The sequence below is a fragment of the Papilio xuthus genome, unplaced genomic scaffold (genome assembly GCF_000836235.2).
Source record: "Papilio xuthus unplaced genomic scaffold, Pxut_1.1 DF828037.1, whole genome shotgun sequence".
In the NCBI taxonomy this organism is placed as follows: domain Eukaryota; kingdom Metazoa; phylum Arthropoda; class Insecta; order Lepidoptera; family Papilionidae; genus Papilio; species Papilio xuthus.
Genome location: NW_013530612.1, coordinates 24,736 through 47,464, shown reverse-complemented (window position 1 = coordinate 47,464; position 22,729 = coordinate 24,736). Strand labels below are relative to the sequence as shown.

General features: G+C 35.3%; 1 protein-coding gene across 1 annotated transcript in view; it reads left to right on the top strand.

The window, feature by feature from the left end:
- Nucleotides 1-22,729, top strand: part of LOC106114613 (calsenilin) — a 36,951-nt gene that overhangs the window by 813 nt on the left and 13,409 nt on the right. The window contains exon 2 of the mRNA XM_013307880.1: nt 3,061-3,145. Coding sequence (XP_013163334.1) covers nt 3,061-3,145 — 85 coding nt within the window. The remainder of the gene's footprint in view (nt 1-3,060; nt 3,146-22,729) is intronic.

Genomic DNA, 22,729 nt, shown 5'->3' with positions numbered 1-22,729 from the left:
TTTTCTTTCTGTGCATCCTCTCCTCCGTCGATTAAAGGTAGGCAACGCATATGCAATTGCGTATGTCTATGGGCAACGGTCACTTCGCTATTTCAGCGATTTCAAGTGGCCGCTCGCTTGTTTGCCACTTTATAATATAAAAAAAAAACATCCAACCAAACATTCGCATTTATTAGTAAGTAATTTAGTAAGAAGTATGATAATTACTGATCTCTTTAGATGGTTAGATCGTTGCTTGGACATGACATTGTTGATACTGACAGTCAATTCTCATTATGAGTTCATGTTCTCATTAACGCTAACAAAATGGCGTAAATCAAATTGGCACAAAAACCATAACATATAGCCTGTCCATGTATAGCGCTCTATAATAGACACGTACCGCATACCGGCCATTTTGTCGCAGCAAAGAGGTTTGTAACAATTTAAATATTACAGCTGCATTGCCGCGTCAGGTGACAGGACGCTCCCCAGGGACACATTAGCCGCGCAGTGTCACATGCCGCAAATTATGTACTCCGCATAATAAAATTATGATTTTTAACAGGAAAGTGTACCCAGCTCATTCTATATCTAAACAAATTATAATAAACTAGCTGTCGCCCGCGACTCCGTCCGCGAGGATATATGAAAACTTAATTAATGTAGCCCGCCCATCCGTCCACCTAAACATTCGCATTTATAATATAAGTAAGTTAAATAAAAAGCAGCTCAAGGATTCAAGGCATAATTTCGATAAAAAAATGAATAAATAGTATCTTATGTCCGTCTCCTGGCTCTAAGCTACCTCCTCACCAATTTTCAGTCATATCGGTAAAGCCGTTCTTGAGTTATAAATAGTGTAACTAACACTACTTTCTTTTATATATATATATATATCTTACCTCTTAATTATTATTAATATTATAAATGCCAAAAAAATGTAAGAAGGTATACCGTACCGATGAACATAGTCTGGTAGAACACATAGGCTACTTATTAAGTTTTTCTAATTCCGAGTATCAAATCGTAGGTAATGTCGTAGACAAGAAAATAGGACGTCGTAGAATCTGTCGTAGACCTCGTCTTAAACTAGTTGTAGGTAATGTAGACGATGTAGATGATGTACATAGTTATCGAGTGAGAAGGTACAATACTTGTCGTTGTTTTTTTTCAAATACCTCTCTTAGATATATCTGTCTCTTTCCAAATTGTATGAGCAAGACAGAGACAGAGAACGCGTGTAATATTTCACAACTGAATTGCAGATTATGTCAGTATCAGAAATGAAACAAATAAATTAAACGAGAGAGTTAAAACGAACGGAAAAAATGGATTCATAAATTTTGTTAATGTACCGACAAAATGAACGTTGTACGTTTCCATTTTTTATGGCAAACGAGCATTCTGCCAACCGAAAAAGTGAAGTGACCGCTGCCCATAGATGTCGGCATATGCAGAGAAGGGGACACAGAGAATGTTTTCTCTTCTCATGCATCTCATACGGAAAATCCACTTCCTTTCCTTACAAGAAAGTGGGTGGAGAGGAAAACTGGACTTTAATTAGGCCTTCAGGCGCACACTCATCAAACTGTTCGCGGAATTACACTTGAGGTATGTCTTTTGGTGGTCTGGGCGAACTGGCCAATTCGTACGAAGATGTCAAAGCAGGCACTACCTCTGTTAAAAGTTTACCCATAACAAAGCAGTAAATTCATATTCAGTGATATCTATCTCTAGTTTATTAATTGTAAAAAATTTACCTGAAAAGCATTGTGTGGCAGATTATGTGACAATTATTATATCATGAGTCTGGTAAGCGGCCAAGAGTTCGCCACTGAGCCACGCCTCAGAGATGTTCTCGACAGATGGCACTGACAGGTTAGGTTAGGTTAAGTGGCCATTATCATTTATATTGATTTAGTACGTCTCGGAGATAGACATTTACTTATTAATTCATTTACTTACTAATCTTTTAATTAAATGACCGTAATAATTAACGTTTGATAGTTTACAAAGCTTACTTTTTGAGTTGTTTTTTTATATGATAAGGTTGTAAAGGAGCGTGCGGTCTGAAATCGTTGAAGTAGCGAAGCGACTGTTGTCCATAGACCTACGCAATTGCAGACTATGGAGGAAGTGATGCACAGAAAGGGAATATTTTTCCTTCCATCTTCGTATTTTGTTCGTATTGTATACGTTATGTTTGTTGTAAATCTTAATAAATGTATTGGACAGACTCCAATATTGTTCGTACACCTTCGATTGTAGTTATTTATTGAGGCTTTACTTTAGCATTCACAGTTTGACTGTAAAGTAATCGGAGTTTGTTCCTTTGTTTTTGGTTTTATTAAAACAGTTCGATTGTAAAACCGTAGATTGTTATATTTGTTTTAAACCATCCTCTAAAAGGTTGCCTACTGATATAGATGTATTCATCTATATTTTTTTTATCTTATTGGAAAAGAGATCTTTTCTCGTGTATGTAAGTTTGTAGTTGTGTTTAAACTGAACCGATTTTGACGAGTGACGTGTCATTCGATTCGTTTTTCCGGAGTATTATAGTAGTCAAGTGTGACTAAGCTAGTGTTGTGGAATGGTCTGTCCTCGGCGGTATTTCCAAACCGCTACGACTTAGGGTCCTTCAAGAAGCGAGCTTATCACCACCTCAAAGGCCGGCAACGCATTTGTGGTTCCTCTGGTATTGCTGATGTCCATGGGCGTCGTTGAATACCTCGGTGTTCCCGCTGCTCGTTTGCCCCCTTCTGTTATAAAAAAAAAAGTTATAATTTCTTAAATTAAGTGGTGTTCTTAATGTAATCTGTACTCTCTGTGCTTATGTTGAAATCTAGAATTTATAATAATTTTAAGCTAGAAATATTGAGAATCTGATAAATATTTACCTAGTTATCGTGGTAAAAAATTCTGCCAAATTCAATCACATTTGAATGTTGTTAACGACTTATCAGTTATCATTCACACATCAAAATTATTTTGTTCAGTTTCAAGTTAGGTATGTTTACTTTCTAGGTATTTTTTGTTAAGTTTTTGAATTTTAATATCCATGTTTTTTTGACACAGAATGCGGAGAAAGTTGTAGTGCGGCGACGAGGACTCGCGGAGAAACTGGTAGACTACATGAGGAGAAGGTTTCAGCAGACATCAGGTGAGCTAGGTGATTAGAATTTTTTTCAAGATTTATATTTCTTGGCAGGAATATGACTTTATACCGTAGATGGTGCTCATTGCATAATGAGTTTGTAGTTAAGTAGTTTAAACTTTGTTTTCTGTTTAAACACGTTTATTTGAATGAGCGTCATCTATTGTTGAGTAGTTTAAACTACGTCGCTAATTTGAAAGATTTGAAAGAGCGCCACCTATTGTTAAGTAGCTTAAACAAGGAATTAGCGTCATCTATTGTTAAGAAGCAGGAACTCTGAGTAGGTTAATAAAGTGTAATAAGCGCCATCTATTGGTGAGTAGTTGAAGCGTGGTTTAAAATGAATAAGCGCCATCTTTTGTTGAGTAGTTTAAACTTCGTTTCTTTGATTGAGCGCCATCTATTGTTGAGTAATTTAAACTTTGGTTCCGTTTTGAAAAAAAATGAAATAGTATCACCCATTGTTAAGTTGCTTAAACTTTATTTTTTTTAAATCTTTCATTTTAATAAACGCCATCTATTGTTGACTAGCTTTGTTTTTTGTGAACAATATGATCATTGTTAACAAAATGTTTTTTATATTATTTACTAAAAATCAGAATAGGCAATTGTAAATTATATTTTAACAGGTCTGGTAAAAATGGACTCGTATGTATGACATGTAGAAAACACGTAACATAAGTAACTAGCGAATTAAATTATGACACGAAAGATTGTATTGAAAAATTATGAATCTTTTTATTATTATTTTAACTAACAATAAATAAAGGAAAATACCGTATAACAATATCTTGATTTAACGTTCAAATCCGCTGCAAACGAGACGTATCGGTCGGAAGTCCGCCCACCCATCCGTTTTGTTCGCCACTCGCACCCGGACGTCCGACTTATCATGGATAGATCTATTCACGAACAAATAAAACTTATTGGAAAATACGGCTTTATCTGTTGTAGTAGAAACATAACTTACCAAACATTTATTACTTTAAAGCTTTTAGATTCGAACTAATACATATTTTACTGCCTTGAGTGACATGCCTTATTATTTTGTGTATCTTAAAAATGAAAAGAAAAACATTTTAAAAACAACTATATTATCTTGTTAATTAAAAGAATAAAATATTAAAAGAAAACAAAATATCGTTGTTTTTGATTTTTATATCTTACTAATATTATAAATGCGAAAATTTAAATGGATGTTTGTTTGAAGGTATCTCCAAAACAGCTGTATGAATCTCGATGAAATTTGATACCCGAAGACAGTACAACACGGGGAAGTTGCTGGCGCTGCTAGTGTATTTTTGTACATGAGTTTGTATGTCATTTTCATACATAGTGACGATCCACTTCGAAGTGATTTCGTATTCCTTTCTGTAGTGTCATAGACGCTATCATTCGTATTTATTTGTTTTTCTAAATATACTATTTACATAAGAACTGCTACACACATTCTACTCGACTACGTTGTGTTGCAACTATTACATTGACCTAGTTTCGTTTCGTCGGCAATATCCGGCGCATCCAGATTTATTTGGAAGCTGCACTCCCCCCCTCCCTCCCACGCACCACCGCTCTCACCCCTCTCACCCCGCAAACGTTTGATTGCAGCGTTTAATAACAGAAATACATTTCAATTTCATATCGTGTGTTTGCTTACAGTACAACTTTGACTTTTAAGAGACAGGATCTGTTGAGCACACATATTTAATTCTATCAACTAAAACGAACACTACATCCTTGGTTTCTGAGATAAAACAGAGATAATGATACGTTTCAAACGGAGATATTGTTCTAGGAAACACAGGATAAGTTCAAAACTTCCTTACGTGTGTTCGTTTTGAGTGAGTTTTTGAGTCAGTCTGTTTATAAAGACGTAAATTACAGCTGCCCTTTATCTAGTCCCTTTTCTATAATTAAAAAACAAAGTTTTCAATGTTTGACAAGTTACTCGATATTGCCGACCCTCGTTCAAGTCTGTGTCCCGAATTCAGCGAGACAATGCACAGCCTTCAGCAAACGTATTGTCAATCTCTTGTTGTTCACAGAAACATTTCCCGGCTTAATACCTCTTCAGCTTTCAAAGATATTTGAAAGAAAAGGTTCACCTTTTGTTTGTCTTACCAATGTTTTATGCATGAAAAGTTCAAGACAATTTTTCTTTGTTTAAAACCGTATTATTTGAGAAACTAGATGTCTTGAGACTCTGTCCGGCTTAAAAAAAAACTTAATAAGTAGTCTATGTGTTCTTCCAGACTATGTTCTACATCTATGACAAATTTCATGAAGGATCTTCATGTTCATGCAGCAGTTCTGGAGATACTTTTTAACATACATCTAAACATTGGCATTTATAATATTAGTAAGGCTACAATTGAATATTGTTTCCTGTGTCGTTGTAAATTAAACAATTTTAGAGTCAACTATTTCATATTTAAAAGCCATCAAAACTTTAATTAGGTTAAACAGGTTGAAATAAGTTGTTCCGTCTCTGAATATAAAAACATTAATTATGACGTTTTAAATAAATTTAATTTCAATAGAAAAGGAAAACATCGTGAATATAAATGGAGAAATAAAGTTGGGTCGGGAGTACTTAAGTACCGGCGCTAAATAATGAAGTATAAATTAAATAAAATACCTTTTATAAAGGTGAGTTTACATTGCATTACGTAGCGATATTGTTCATCTATCTTACTAATATTATAAATGCGTATGTTTAGATGGATAGATGTTAGAAAGTATCTACAGAACTGCTGAAACAATCTCGATGACTTTGGCATCCATATTTTTCTTAATTCGGTGCAGACGGAGTAGGGGGCGTAAGCAGCAGTGTTAATAGAATTGGTGTATCCACAAGCAATATCAAAAGATAAAATTAAACTTATGCGTCTAAGAGAGTCGACTTGACTTGCAATCTGCAGGTCCGGGGTTCGAATCCCGCCATGTACCAATGTGTTTTTCAATTTCCGATTTACATATGTACATTTATCCGACGTTGTTACGGTGAAGGAAAACATCGTGATGCTGCACATATCTGAGAAGAAATTCAAAGATATGTGTGAAGCCACCCCGCACTGGGCCAGCTTGGTTGACTATGGCCTAATCAGTGTCCGTATACATAAATATAATCTCAGTCGTTCATGAGCTACAGTGTAAGCCTACCTTAACAGTTCAGTTGGTTTACGATTTAAAGAGCGCGCTACGAGTCGAGTGGCGCTTGAATCAAACCACAACCGCCTACCCACCTTGGATAGTGCAATACAATCTTTATGTCGGCTTGCAATTTTGAACTAGACGCTGCACACAATTTATTAAGGTCAGTACCAGACTATTCAGTAGTTTCGGAGTCTATTCAACGAAATCAAATCTTCATGATTTTAATATCTGTAAACTCAAAAACTACCAAATTAATTTAAAAGAAAACTTCATCATTAGCATGACATTATAAAGCGTAAATCTTACTAATATTATAAATACGAATGTGGCGGGATGGGACCTTGCTGAAATTTAGTATATATATAGAACGCTACCTGGAAGAACACATAGACTTACTAATTGAGTTCCAATACCGCGCAAACGGAATCGCGGGCGACAGCTAGTTCTTCATAACTCAGTAACTAGTGACTTGTGTAACTTATTGTAAGCTTATGTGATTAAGTGACACGTTGATTAAGTAATCACTTTGTGGTTCACCATTTAATTACACGACGAGGATTACTACCCTACGGATTATTACTAAACTTATTACATTTTTAACATAAGTAAGTACATTATTTAGTCAGTCTGTTACTTCCGACTTCTTCAGTGTGGAATAAAAAATGACCAAGTTACTTATAAATATATAAGTTACCTTCCAATATCATCAAAGTAGGTAGGAAAAAACTTAGCGGACAGACAGACGAAAATTTTGTAATGCTGGCTTTTCGTTAAATCTCCCTTATTACTAATATTATAAATGGATGGATGGATGGATGTTTGATTGATCTTCAGAACGGCTTAATAGATCTTTATGAAATTTAGCACAGATATAGAACATAGTCCGTAAGAACACATAGGCTACTTATTAAGTTTTATTTTCGCGGACAAACCCGCAGGTGACAGCTAGTTATAAATAACAAACAGTCGAGTGGTCACAAAACTTTGTCCGCTACGTAAGTCAGACTCAATTAACTTGTCATTGAAGGAGACACTGATTTATTGCTCTTGTTCTGCGACTCTACGAAATAACGTAGCTTTGGCGTAGCAAATTCGTAGCACGTTACTGTTCGTATTATTGTTATTTATGTATTAAGTTTTATATATATATATATCTTCTTTTCACTATATAATTAACTATAAAGTAAGGAAATATCGTGTAAAGCGACTGAATATTGTCGTACAATTGTATGTCGTTGTAACCGGATTTTAGCAGACTTCAAAAAGAAGGAGGTTGTCTATTAGTATGTGTAACCCAGTAAATCCATTCCTGGTGCTCTGATTTTAATTTTTTTTAATTAAATTTAAATTGTTTTATAAATTGCAGGTGAAGCAAAGTGTCTTTTTCATATCTAATTTTACAAATCTGTGTCCCCCTTTCATTTCCTGTTTATTAACTTTTCAACATAAATCCACTTTATAGATGAATTCCGTGCTTGCAGCTCTCCAAACAAGTTTCAGTGGAGGTTTCGAACTTAGTTATCGAGTTTTGATGCTGGAGAGGTTTAGCTATAAGTTTCAGGTAGAGTTCAGTTGGAGAACGGATCTGAAGTGCACTGACGTCACGAAATAACGGTAAAAGATAGTGATATTTGTCTATTCTATTATTATAAAAAAGAAAGATTTTAGTGTTTGCATTAAATAGGAAAGCACTAAATCGAATTGATAAATTCTTACACTGTTTGCTATAGTATCTCCAGGTACATCATCATTCATCATCAGCTCACTATACGTCCCCACCGAGGGGCACGGAGCCTACACTCAGTTAAGGGTGTACCCAGGATATATTTAATACAATTTTTTTTATTTAGTGCGAAAGAAGTCACTAGCAACGGTTAGTTCTTAACGAAATAATTCTATGATCGAATTTCAATCAATAGGCGAGCACTCAAAAGAAATCAAAGACTTTATATATGTTTATAAATAGTACTCGTATACTCAACATTTCAGCTCTCACATAAATAAAGCTTATTTACCTGTTTGTATTAAAATATGTGAAATTATTCATAACAAGCTTCATCAGTACAGTGGGTGTAGTTAAAGAATTTAATTCCCTTCCCACTTAGGAGCGAATGCCACTCAGTAAACTGTCACAATGTCTGTGGCTTTCTAAAGTGTTTTATATGACACATATTGTCATCTCATACAGACGAAAGTTGCTTCCACTTCAGGCCTGGCTTCTGTGTATTCCGAGCTGCCGGTGAGAGGCGCTGTTAAAGTGTGTTCTGTTAGAAAATATGTGAAATCTACATGGTTATTATGTTTGACTTTTGTCTTTATTGTCTCACGCTCCTACTTTGCCTGTAAGACTAAGGTAGTCGAATCCCGATAGTTGTGTAAAGCTGTAGTGTACCACGATGTGTGCTTATTGCGGTATCGAGACAAAGTGTATACAACTAATGGTCGCCCGCGACTCCGTCTGCACGGAATTAAAAAAAAAAATAGTAGCTTATGTGTTCGAACTTGGCGGGGATCAGTAGCTGCCGAAATGAAAGCGATTGGGCTGACATGGCCCGAGACCAAACGCAGAGCCCAAGATATAGCGAACTGGCGGCGCACTGTGGACGCCCTCTGCCCTACTACGGGGACATAGGACTTTAAGTAAGTTATGTGTACGAGACTAAGTTCTATATGTATGCCAAATTTCATCGAGATCCGATTAGGTGTTCTGCAGATACCTTTAAATAAGCTCCATCTTTACCAAACATAACAGTCATGAAAATGAAATTAAAAAAAAAAACATAACAATACCACGCCTTTAAGACACTTTTGACTGGAGCACAATGAGCTGTTATAATTTTGATGTCGGCTTATCATGTTGCTGCGACAATCGACCTAATTGCATTGTGTCAGATTACATGTCATAATGGGTAGGTAATAAAGTTCCGTGTGCACACATCTAATCCCGCGCCACCTCACCTCGCAAACTGAGTTAATCAGTTAACCAAATTACATAGCGCGGCTTACATCAACTTGATGAGGTTATGTTAAGGTATTAACACACAAACAGATATGGTTTAGTTTTGTGTTAGCTATTAAATGCTATTTTATTTCGTTCAGACTGCCAGTCTGTCTCGGTTTGCACGGTTGAAAATTTTATAACAATTAAATTACTACTAAGGAAAATATTTAGCTATAAAAGATTATAAATAACAGTCGAACATAGACGAATGCCGCATAGTTCTTAATCTATATAAATAAAAGAAAGTGGTGTAAGTGACACTATTTATAACTCAAGAACGGCTTTACCGATATGACTGAAAATTGGTGAGGAGGTAGCTTAGAGCCAGGAGACGGACATAGGATACTATTTATTCTTTCTTCTTTTTTTCGAATTTATGCCTTGAACAGCAACTTTTTATTTAAGTTATCTATATGTTAAGTTTTTTTATTTATATATCCACGTGGACACAGTCGTGGGCGGCAGCTAGTCTTAAACAAAATATATTATTAAAGAATTTATAGCTTAGCTGATTGTGTGCAAATATGTTTAGGTTTCATTCAAAACTGTTGTTTGCTTTCATGAAAATATTTGAATTTATAATAAGTGTAAAGTTTAGGTATGTATCTAGCTAGACGCAACAGAAAATTAGTTACAGTATTAGTTAATGTGAATTGACTATTTAATATGAAATTCTCTAAATTAAAATAACTAACGAGAAAAAAATTGTCAACGACATAAAAGGTCACAAATAAAAAAGAACACTGAAAAACGAAATTAAATTCTAATATCACAACTACTAAATAAAACAATAATCCTATCTCTTTCCACCTTAGTAAGAATGAAAGAGCCAAATATATATAACAAATGAGGGAACAACTACAGTTGATAGCTGTCAGAGGTCAAGTGGTGCGCGGCCTCTACGTGACGTCATCAATAATGCAACAGGCACTGCATTTATTATTCCCGAGGGACTTTTCTAACGTATACAATGACATATAACTGAAAGATGACGGACATCGTGTACACATTGTTAGAAATTCTCCGGTTCACCTAAAAGATAGGTTTATATCTAAATTTTGTCTATTCCTATGTTAGTGTGGAATCAAAAAAAATAGCGTATGTCACTCCAGTATACATTGTCTACATTCCAGTAAAGGTCCAGTATAAATCGGTCCAGTGGTTTTGGAGATTACATGGAACAAACGCGGAATTGCGGAAATATAAAAAATAAAATTAAAAACTGTTTTTCTGTTGTTGGTAAAGTAAATATGAAAATTTCCTTTTGACTTTACATACAGACAATTTAAATTTTTTACTAGCTGTCGCCCGCGACTCCTTCCGCATGGATATATAAAAAAACTTAAAATATAGATGAGTTAAATAAAAAGCAGCTCTTCAAGGCATACATTTTAAAAAATGGATAAATAGTATCCTATGTCCGTCTCCTGGCTCTAAGCTACCTCCTCACCAATTTTCAGGCATATCTGTAAAGCCGTTCTTGAGTTATAAATAGTGTAACTAACACAACTTTCTTTTATATATATAGATAGATTTAGTCTATATGTTCTTCCACTATGCTCTACATCTATGTCAAATTTCATCAAAATCCCTTGAGCTGTTCCGATGATAACGTCTAATAAAAATCCATCTAAACATTCGCATTTATTTAAATACTTAAAAACTAGTATTAAGTGCTCAAAGAAATCTCGAGGCAAAGTCGCGTGTCTGCACTAGCAGTACAAACTTCATCTCAACATTTCAACTTCAGGTGCGTCCTTCGACAAACTTCAGAGCGTCGCAATCGCAAGTTGTTTTGTTACTTCAGTATTGCGAAACTACGCTAAAGTTATACAAATGAACAACCATTGTGTAGATTCTACCGTTGAAGGATTTAAACTTTGTCATCTCTCTTAATACTATTAGAATAGATAGAGACAGATATATGTATTTTAATATAGTAATACTTAACTAGTTTTTCCCCGTGGCTCTGTCCGCGCGGGATAAAAAAATACTTAGCAGACGATGTGTCCTTCCAGACTATGTTCTACATCTATGACAAATTTCATCAAAATCCGTTGAACCGTTCTGGAGATACCTTCTAACAAACATCCATCTAAACATTCGCATTTATAATATTAGTAAGATAATATTAAGATTAAATATAACCTATGTCACTTGAGGGCAAAGTACCATTAAAATGGTGAAGGAATTTCCCAAATTCGTAGTAGTAATTTTAGAAGTATTTTCTCTAGTAGTTTCTCTAGTCGGTTCTCTAGTCGTTTCTCTAGTCGTTTCGCTAGTAGTTTCTCTAGTCGTTTCTCTAGTCGTTTCTCTAGTAGTTTCTCTAGTAGTTTCTCTAGTATTTTCTCTAGTAGTTTCTCTAGTAGTTTCTCTAGTAGTTTCTCTAGTAGTTTCTCTAGTAGTTTCTCTAGTAGTTTCTCTAGTAGTTTCTCTAGTTGTTTCTCTAGTAGTTTCTCTAGTCGTTTCTCTAGTAGTTTCTCTAGTAGTTTCTCTAGTAGTTTTTGAGTTTATTCATTAAATATATTTTACATTAATACATAGCTCATCAAATCACAACAATCTCCTCCTTATTAAGTCGGCTAAAAATAATTCTAGTCACCAACAAAATTCATTAGTTAAGGCAAAAAAAATTATATAACATCGAAATGTAGATTAAATAACTATATTCAGTATGCAAAGTACATCAGCTGGTTAACTGAGGAAACACTTTGCTTTGCCACTGCTCTGCGACTCTCAGAATCGTTTTCGAGTTTCATTCAAACGTATACCGCTAATGACGTCACTTCAAAATGGCGCGCTCCAATATGGCTGCTTTCAAGATGGCCGCCGTTGAATTTGCGGCTTCTTTGATATCAAATTGTATATTTCAATTTATATAATTGTATTTTTAATTTGATAAACAAATTAGTTAAGTATTTCCTACTAGCTGTCGCCCGCGACTCTGTCCGCGCGGAATAAAAAAAAACTTTAATAGTAGCCTATATATTCTTCAGACTATATTTCACATGACATATAATATAATAAACATCCATCCATCCAAGAATTCGCATTTATAATATTAGTTTGATTTAAATCATGTTTGGTTCTAACTGTAAAATTCAAGGTTTACAATATTTTAAGAACAGAATCTGTTTGGTTAGCTACTTTAATTTTTAAATTGCAGATGTTTTGTACTTAACTTTGACACACTGAAATAGGATAAAAAAAAATCTCCCTAATCACAAATGAATTGGAAAAGAACGTGGATTAATTAGGTCTCATATAGGACAAGTTTTTTGGGTTACGTACCTCGAAAGGAAAAAAACGGAACCCTTATAGGATCACTTTGTTGTCCTTCCGTCTGTCTGTCATTAGCTGTCAGCTGAAATTTATTTCAAATACTCGAGGCTGTTGTCCTTTAGCAATGTGAACATATCAAACTTCTCAGCTAACGCAATCAAAAGATGGAGCCATTAATTTTTCATCATTAAGAGTATAAATGAATTTCCTTGTATCTCGTTTCCTCTAATTGACATCGCGACATCTTTACAGCGGAGACGAGAGTTCACGCAACACCGCGCTACATAATTATGTCGCAAATAATTATGTCGTGTGATAAATTATCTTTCCATATTAATAAAATTGGAGTGTCTGTATGTATGTAAGAAATATAGAAAAAATATCATTTTTTGTATACATTATGTATTTTTGAGCTGATAACTAAAACTTTGTTATTTTCGGAAACAAATGTCAAGTTAGTTTTGCTGACGTTCACGTAAAAGCAAAAATATAATTGACACACGTATATTCAAGCTACATTAAAAAAAATGAAAATACGTGACCGGAAGTAATGACAAATTCAAATAGAAATAAAGGTGTGTACACACTGCGCGTTTCGAAATGGGCTTTAACAAAGAGCAGGGATAGATCAAACGAGTACTTATCCTTTTATATCTATGACGAGCTGTCGCCCGTAACTCTGTCCGTACAGAATTAAAAAAAAACTTAATTAGAATCCTATGTATTCATCCATACTATGTTCTCCATCTGTGTTAAATTTCAGCGATTTTCGTTCACCTGTTCCGGAGATACCTTTAAACAAACATCCATCTAAAAATTCGCATTTATAATATTAGTAAGCTTTATATAGTATACTAGAGGACCCGACAGAAGTACGTTGTCCTGTCTACACGTCTTTAATTTGAAAATTTCAAACTTTTTTTAATAAGCTAAAATTCGAATATTATTTAAAATTTGACACTGCGATGGTAGTACCTTCTGTCGGATCCAATGTAAAACATTCCAAAATCAACAACTACTAATAAATTAAAAATTAATTAAAAAAACATTGTCCAGCGGACAAAATTGCGGATCTAAACCATTCCCAGATCCCCTTGAACACACACAAAGAATTTCATCAAAATCGGTCCAGTCGTTTGAGAGAAGTTCAGTGACATAAACACTCACAGAAGAATCATATATATAAAGATTATTTGCTGTCAGTGTTTGGCATGTGAAGTCTGAGAAGATGTCAGGAACAGAGCAAAGGACCTTGTGGGATATGATAGAGAGAGAGAGAGAGAGAGAGTGTGTTTGGCATGTGATTTTATTAATTCTAAGTATTCTTGTAATCAGGTTGCTGTTTATGACGCGCGTCTTTGCTTCTCTCTCTCTCTCGTGAAATTAGAACGCGCGTTTATCAAACCGCGATACAAACCGTCTAGTGTAAACTTGTTATGAAGGTGCGTGCACACCGTACACAGGCCGCATTGCGCAACGCTCGTTACTCGCATCCGAATGGAAATTGAAGTAGAAAAAAAACATGCATGTTACCGTAAAATTTATTAATGACCGGCAATTTTGATAGTGACCAAGGTAACATTGGAATAAGTAAAGTAATGAACAATCCAAGGAATTATACTTAAATACTTAATGTTAACATAGGAATGTTCGTTCACAGGCGGAGCAGATGTAATGTACACTAGAATATCATTTTTATTATTATTATTATTGTTAGGAAGAAAATCCGAAAAATTGGCAGTGTATTGACCCAACACTAGCCTTACTAATTGTCGACGTTTGTGTCTCCTCACTATTTATTCTGACACTGGACTTTGTAACGAAAGCGCGTCATTCGCGCTAAGTGATTCTAACTCATCATCATGATCAGCTCACTATATGTCCCCACCGAGGGGCTCGGAGCCTACCCTGAGTTAAGGGTGATTAGGCCATAGTCAACCACGCTTGCCCAATGCGGGATGGTTGACTTCGCACATATCTTTAAATTTCTTCGCAAATATGTGCAGGTTGAATCACGATGTTTTCCTTCACCGTAAGAACGTCGGATAAATGTACATATGTAAATCGGAAATCTAAAAACACATTGGTACACGGCGGGATTCGTACCCAGGACCTGCAGATTACAAGTCAAGGGGTTTAACCCCTGAGCCACCGACGCTCTAACTAATAAATAAACTACCTAAAAAGGTTTATTTCCAACATGCTTAGATCTTTTATGAAACTACATTAGTTATTATTTATAATGACCATTTTGATCACTTTGAAAGTAACGTACAAAATGACGTAGCACTACTAGCGCTACCCTGCTACGCCCGGGGCTACGAGTGCTACGAGAGCACGTTTGAATCAAAACGTGCGGCTAAACTGAAACATATGCTGAGTTTGACGTTTGAAAGGTTTCGTGGAATATTTATTTTAGTATTTAGCTATAAATAAATATATTTTTTTGTAATTTGTAATGCCAGACATTATTAAATCCGTTTAATAGTTAATTTGGTGGAAGTGCTGGAATTAATAAGCTGGAAGCATGAACGGTTATAAGCATATTCCGTCTTCATCAAATAAGCTTCAGCCTTAATCTGTTACACAGGACTAGGACATCAACGAGAACAGCAATTTTTATTTTTGGACTGACATATTGAAAAGTCGCTAAGACAAAATAAAGAGAAAAAAAGATTCATTCAGACGTAGTTATGAATAGTTTTTATAACGAACGTATAAAACCGATATTTCTACACTAGTTTTAAATTGAATTATACAAGCCTTTTAGTTAAAGAAAAACAAAACAAAAGAAAAATGTCACGTTACAGTGACGTCACGGTGTTTTTCTTTTAAATAAGTAAAAAGACACTTCATAATTTAGGTAACCATAGTAATATGACAATGTATGTAATATAAATTGTCGGCAGGGGGCGCGCGCGTCGCGATGCAATTTAACTTTGCTAATAAAATAACATTCAGAGTATATTGTGCGACTCATATCCTTTTAAATATGACTTCGTTCTAGTGCTTATTTCATATTTTTTAAAGACGTAAATATACACACAAACTTTAACACATATTATTTTTAACATTATTTTCTTCCAACTACTACTAGAATATATTTACAACGTTTCAAAGAACTGTCAAATTAGAGTAGCTATATATGTATTGACCATACATAAAGACTTACATCAGGTGGCAACATAGCACTAGCAACCGGAAGAGACTATCCCAGAAACCACCTTGTCGGTAATTTAAGCGATCAATCTGGTAACTACTGCGGTGGCAACCTGGTCAATCCCCTTAGGGACCTTATGATGGAGAATCAAAGAGTAAAATCTCGTATGAGATTGAAAGAGTAAAATCTCGTATGAGATTGTTAAGGATCAAGTCTGATATGATCCTTGAGGACCAAAACCTCACATTATAGACAATCAATTATTTTTGGTAAATTTTTCATCAGAAAAAACCCCATTGTATTTTACTGAACGTTCATTAAATAAGCTTTTACAGTAAATATGATGCAATAAAAAGGCAATTTCAAAGTTCTCAATGAAGTGAAAACGACGTCACAAGTTTATATAACTCGGGCCTAACCTCCCCCTCCCCCCGCGCCTCCTTCACGCCTCAGTACCCGACAGATTCCCGCGGGATATCCCGGGACGCAGATGTTCATTAAAACTTTTCTATAATGTCAATATATAAATGTATTATTATATTTTTTTATTTGGGAATTTTAAAAGCCCTACTATCGAGTTTACTTTGGTCAGAAAGAAGACCTATACAGCCATAGAAAAGTACATAAAAAAACACATGACTTAAGTTAAACAAACGAGCATGTCAATTAGTTTAAGTTAACTCGTCTGTTACACAGACGCTTTGTGCTCGTCAGCATTTGTGTTGCTTCCTGAAAAGCGCGGTTATAACAACTTTTGCGAAGAGTCTGAGTCAACCGCAGATGTTTCTCTTGATATGCACGCTATGATTGAGGGTTTTCACCGCAATGATATTAACATATATTACTAATAGCTGTCGCCCGCAATTCCGTCTGCGAATTAAAAATAAACACAAATAGTAGCTTATGTGTTCTTCTAGACTATGTTCTATATGTATGCTAAATTTCATCGAGGTCTATACAGCTGTTCTGGAGATACCTTCAAACAAACATCCATCTAAACATTCGCATTTATAATATTAGTAATCTGTTTTGTCAAAGAGGAGAAAAAATCGTGCACCTAATGTATATGCGTCCTTTACAACTAGTGACCAATTTTTGATTGTCTATCCCTCTGCCTGACTATCTTGTTATCTGCATTTGTTTCGGGTAGCCTCTGAAACGGCTAAACCGATTTTCAGGTGACTTTGAAAGGTAGCTGATGTATACGGGAGTAACTTAAGCTATTTACTTAAATTCCATTCTGACGAAGTCGTGAATAAACGCAAATTAATTAAAAAATAAATCTCACTGGAATGACAACCCTAGTGTGTAGCCAAGTTTAATTACTTTACATGTCAACGCATTAATTCATTCAAACGTAGCACGTACAGCCTTTGTTTGCCGCACCGCGTAGCAACGCGTAGCGCATTGCGACGCGTAGCACAGCTAAGTGCTACGCCATACGCTACGCGATACGTGAAAGTGCTACGATTTTTAAAATGTAACAATAATGACTCGTAACTACTTTGGAAAAGGACTTGATAAATAACAATTTACTTAGAACTTTAACATTTATTATCTCAATAAGAATTACTTAACTCTATATTAATTATTAAGTGACTAATTAATTAATCTACCAAAATAATACTATAAACTATATACTAAAACTAAACCAAACTAAATAATATAAAAAATCGATCCCAAACCGCTGCGGTCGCACGGTAGGGTTCCCAGCAGTAAATAACTTTATCTGTTAGTAAAGTTTACAAAATTTTAACTATAATAAGCAAAAAAGCAAAGTTCTTTGTTCAGAAGACAACGTATATCTTCGAAATATGATAATTTTAGTCGCTAAATGACGCAATACAATGTCTTGTACACAGCGTGAGTCGCCGTTATTCTTTTTGTCACCATCAAGTCGCTCGCAACCTGTTTATCAAATTCTTCGTAAAAGTTGCCGCGATTTTCAATATGGTGGAGTAAATCTACAGATGTAATGTATTCACACCGCGTCTAAATGTATAAACAATTAAGCTGACGCAAATATATTTTGGTCCATAATTGAACTGCCACTTTTGATATATTGCAAATTATAAGCTAAATGTTTAGCGATTTTCGTGTTACAAATCTGGCATTATTGTATAACAGTTAAAGATTTATTGTTACTATTTAATATTACTCTTACTATTTAAAGCGCCGATAGGTTAATGGTATGGATTTCTGATCACGTGGTCGAGAGTTCGAATACCGCCATTCGACTATTGTCGTAAACGATATCCTATCACAAGCCTAGAGCTCAGTTGGAGTAATACAAGAGATATTAGTATATTAACAACATATACTAATATCTATATTATCTCTATATATCTCTATTGAAAAGCTGCTTTTTATTTAACTGATCTATATATTAAGTTTTTTTATACATCCACGCGGACGGAGACGCGGGTGACAGCTAGTTTTATCTAAAAAAAAAGAAGTTCTGTGGAATAAAAAACTATTTGATAACCTCCTACTTTTTGAATAAGTCTAGAAATGTATGTACATTTAGAAACATTTATTTGACAATGTTCAATTTATTAAGATTAGAACATCGTTTAGTTGAGCAGAGTTCAGTCTAACGTTTAAATCTCTAATATATCTTTTTAGGGTTGTCGATATGTGTTCAGTTAAAGTTAGAAAATTCAGATAGGATTTAAGTAAGATTTTGAGCACTTTATGTTATACTAGCGACACTGTCCGCGTGGATATATAAAAAAACTTAAAATATAGATAAGTTAAGTAAAAAGCAGCTCTTTAAGGTACAAATTCGAAAAAGTAAGATAAAAATATGAATAAATAGCATCCTATGTTCGTCTCCTGGCTCTAAGCTACCTCCTCACCATTTTTCAGTCATATCGGTAAAGCCGTTATTGAGTTATAAATAGTGTAACTAGCACGACTTTCTTTTATATATAAGAAGATATTAAAACCTTCAAAAGTCATATTTAACATCATTTTTTTTTTGGATCATACTAATATGATAAAGGCGAAAGTTTAGATTGGTGGATGTTTATACCAAAAAGGGATCTCAAAGAAATTTGGCACAGATGTAGAACTTACTTTGGAAGAACCCCTTCTTACTAAGTTATTAATATTGTTATAGATACAAAAATATTCCGAGAGAGGCACCAATAACATTCTTTAAATACCAGTAAATAAGTAACAGATACAACAGAATTGTTTTATCTTATATCTTTAAATGAGTCATATATATATATATATATATATATATATATATATATATATATATATATATATATATATATATATATATAACCCGACAGACGTTGTCCTGTCTACATGTCTTTAATTTGAAAATTTCATACTTTTTTAAATAAGCTAAAATTCTAATATTATTTAAAATTAGACACTGCGATGGTAGCACCTTCTGTCGGATCCAATGTAAAACATTCCAAAATCAACAACTACTAATAAATTAAAAATTAATTAAAAAAACATTGTCCAGCGGACAAAATTGCGGATCTAAACCATTCCCAGATCCCCTTGAACACACACAAAAAATTTCATCAAAATCGCTCCAGTCGTTTGAGAGAAGTTCAGTGACATACACACTCACAGAAGAATTATATATATAAAGATGATTGGAATCTCGGAATCGACTCCAACGATTTTCATAAAATTTAGTATATAGGGGGCTTCGGGGGCGATAAATCGCTAGGAATCATTTTTAGAAAATGTCATTTTATTCGTGTTTTATCGATAATCAACTTAAACATAAACTTAACTTTTTCTATCGGTAAGATCGAAAATTATTATTCATATTTCATCATTTTATCAGTAATTCGTACTTAAATATAAATTACAAAAAAACACAATTAAAAAAAATACCGGTCATCCAGGTACTAAATAAGAAAGTGCCAACCCTAACTCCGCGTAATGTTAGCAGACACCTCTAAAACGACGTCATCTCTACGTCATCAATCAATCCTTTTGCTACGTCTTAATGCACGCGAAGTGTGATTTGTTAAATTTATCCTTACTAATATATTTACATGGATGTGATATTGAGTAATATTTTAGATTCATAATGAAAATTTTTATCTAATAGAAATAATTAAAGAAACACAAAATTAACACAACACTTCTGGTGTTGCAGATGTCTACAGGCGTTGGATCAAGTAATATAAGGCATTCCTCTACTCTTTTGCTTAACAGTATTAAGCATTTTTTTTAGCTTAGTTCACAATTAAAAACCATGCGATAAAAATGTTCTGCGTATTTTTCAAGTGCTCTACAATCTTACTAATATTATATATGTGAATATTTGGATGGATGTATGTTTGTTAGAAGATATCTCCAGAACGGCTGCATGGATCTGGCTGAAATTTGTCATAGGTATTAAAGACGACCGAATATGTAAGAATGGAAGAGCGTTAGGATTAAGATGAATTTTGGAATATTATGTTATATAATAAAAAGATAAAATGAAAATATTAAATAGAATTATTAAAAATAAGGAGAAAAGCACGCACTGTTACAAGAATATATTTACAACAACTAATGGTTTAAAAATAGAGAAAAAGGAATAAAAAACATATAAAGTTCTAGATTCAAAAATATAACAATTAAGAATAAAAAAGTGTAAAAAGTTCCGTATCTGTCGGCAACATGCCCGCCCCCTGGTGTCAAAGACAAAACAAAACAAAACTAAAGAATACCATGTCAACATAAAATAAAGGGTGGCCGACAAATGGAACAAACAAAAATATAAAAAAGACATTAGAGACAATTAGATTAATAAAAGACTGCACTGCACGAGGAGCTCCCACGCTCCGCTCATAAATGGTGCCCGCAGGCACAATGAAGATAAGACGTCTGCCAAGGCCTCAAGGATGCGATTCACACCGACGAATGAAGTTCCGTTGTCCGAACATACTGTAGATGGAGCTCGTCTTCTCGCATAAATCTTCTGAGGGCATAATTGTGATATCTGAAGATTGGATTACTGCCAGATGTACAGCTCGCACGGAGAGACACCTGAAGAGACACTCTGCTTTTCTGAACGGCGGCCAATAGACGCGGTGACTGGTCCAAAGTGATCCAACCCAATGCAGGTAAATGGTTCGGAGTGGTGAGCTAGCTTCTCTGAGTGAAGATCTCCGGCCGGTGGAATGTATGGTCGACCCTTGGTGATGTTGCAGGTGACGCAGCCATCGGAGATACCACGAACAGCAGTCCTACTGCATAGACACAGCAGGATTGATTCCGGATCCAATTCGAATGATAGTCGTCTTAAACGATTTCGAGCTGGCAAATTCGAACTTCCACGTAAGGCCAGGGCGTACTCTTGTTCAAAACTATTGAGCTGGGAGCGCAGTAATAGGAGGCGTCCTGTTTCTTTAGCGCCTGTAGCAGTAAATGATGTTCTTGAATGAGAAAGAAGTCTTCGACCTTGACATTTACTTAGAGCTAACTTAAATTGATACGAATAATTACAAGCAAAGGCGAATCAAACTACCCGATTTACAAAAGCAGTAACCAGAGAAGGCATTTGGATAGGAGAAGGTATTGGATTCAAACGAGTGCATTCAACTACATCCGCGGAAGGACGAACACGAAGCCGTCTTAAAACCGTTAAGCTATCCGTTCAATAAAATACCATCTCAGGTTTACGTTCGCGAGCTTCTAAGATGTATGTTGCAAACTGCGCTGCGACTAGGGCAGCTTGCAACTCTAGCCTTGGGATAGACTGGGCCTTAACAGGAGCGAACCGAACCTTACCTCCGATTAGACTAAGCGCTACACTTCCGTCAGTATATTCGAATCGCAAATAAGAAACGCAAGCGTAAGCCAGCGCCAGATGAAAACGATTGAAAAAGCAGCTGATCCATTCGGAGCTAAGGGTTATAGGTAGTTTGGAGTCCCAGTCGATACCCAGTTTCCAGGTTCGTTGAAAAATAACGCGATCTTTAACCACTATAGATGTTAATAAACGGAGTGGTTGATATGCGCGCATTAAGAACGCTAAAACAGAGCGTTTACAAAGTTTCTTTAGAGGAGTACTTAAAGTACTGGAATGAGCTAAAACATAGCTATTGGGTACGAAACCAATATCGGGCTTCAATAAAGGTCCGGTTTGAAACTTACCGGAGGGAAGCAGACAAATATTTACAGCATCTCGATCATCGCGAGAAAAATATGTTTTATTAGATGTCGCTTTTGAATCATCGCATGATTCAGTGATAATACAATGATTGATTAAAACTGACGAATTAGCATTGCCCTTTAAAGACCCGTAAAGAACCCAGCCTAAGGAAGTCTGAACCGCTATGGGCTGACGGCGGGATCCTCGACGGATACATTGAGGAATGGTGATTTCCCAATTGTCGACCCCTATGAGTAAAGTAGGGACAGCATCTTCGTAACAGACAAAGTCAGCTAAATCTGAGACGTAACTTATACGCTCTACCTCATCTTTTGGAATAGTTTGACGCTGTAGACTAAGATTTGGAATAGATCTAACATTCTTTAAATCAAAATATTTTGTAGAGAACCGACCTTTAACGCGAAAGTCTATAAAACTAACATCGGTTTCGGTGGACATACCGCTCACTCCGTCTACACGAATACGGCTTTTTCTACCTACTATTCCTAACCTTTCGGCTACAGAAGCGTCAAGAAGTGTTGCGGTAGAACCGTCGTCGAGCAAGGCGAACGTGTTAAAAGAACCGTTAGGGCCCGACAAAGTAACAGGAATAACTTTCAGAAGTGGTCGGTTCGCGGATGGGCAATAACTATGAGTAACTACAATGGAAGAGCTATCGGGGTACGAAGATGTTGATGGATCAACCGGCTGAGACGAAGATGATGGATGATCAACCGGCTGCGAACCTCTCTCTAGACACTTCCTACAAACCTTTGCCTCGGCAACCCAATGCAATCTCTTTTGAATCGAGAGAGCACGAAACTTTTCACAATTACGAACCAAATGACATTTTGTGCAAAAGAGACA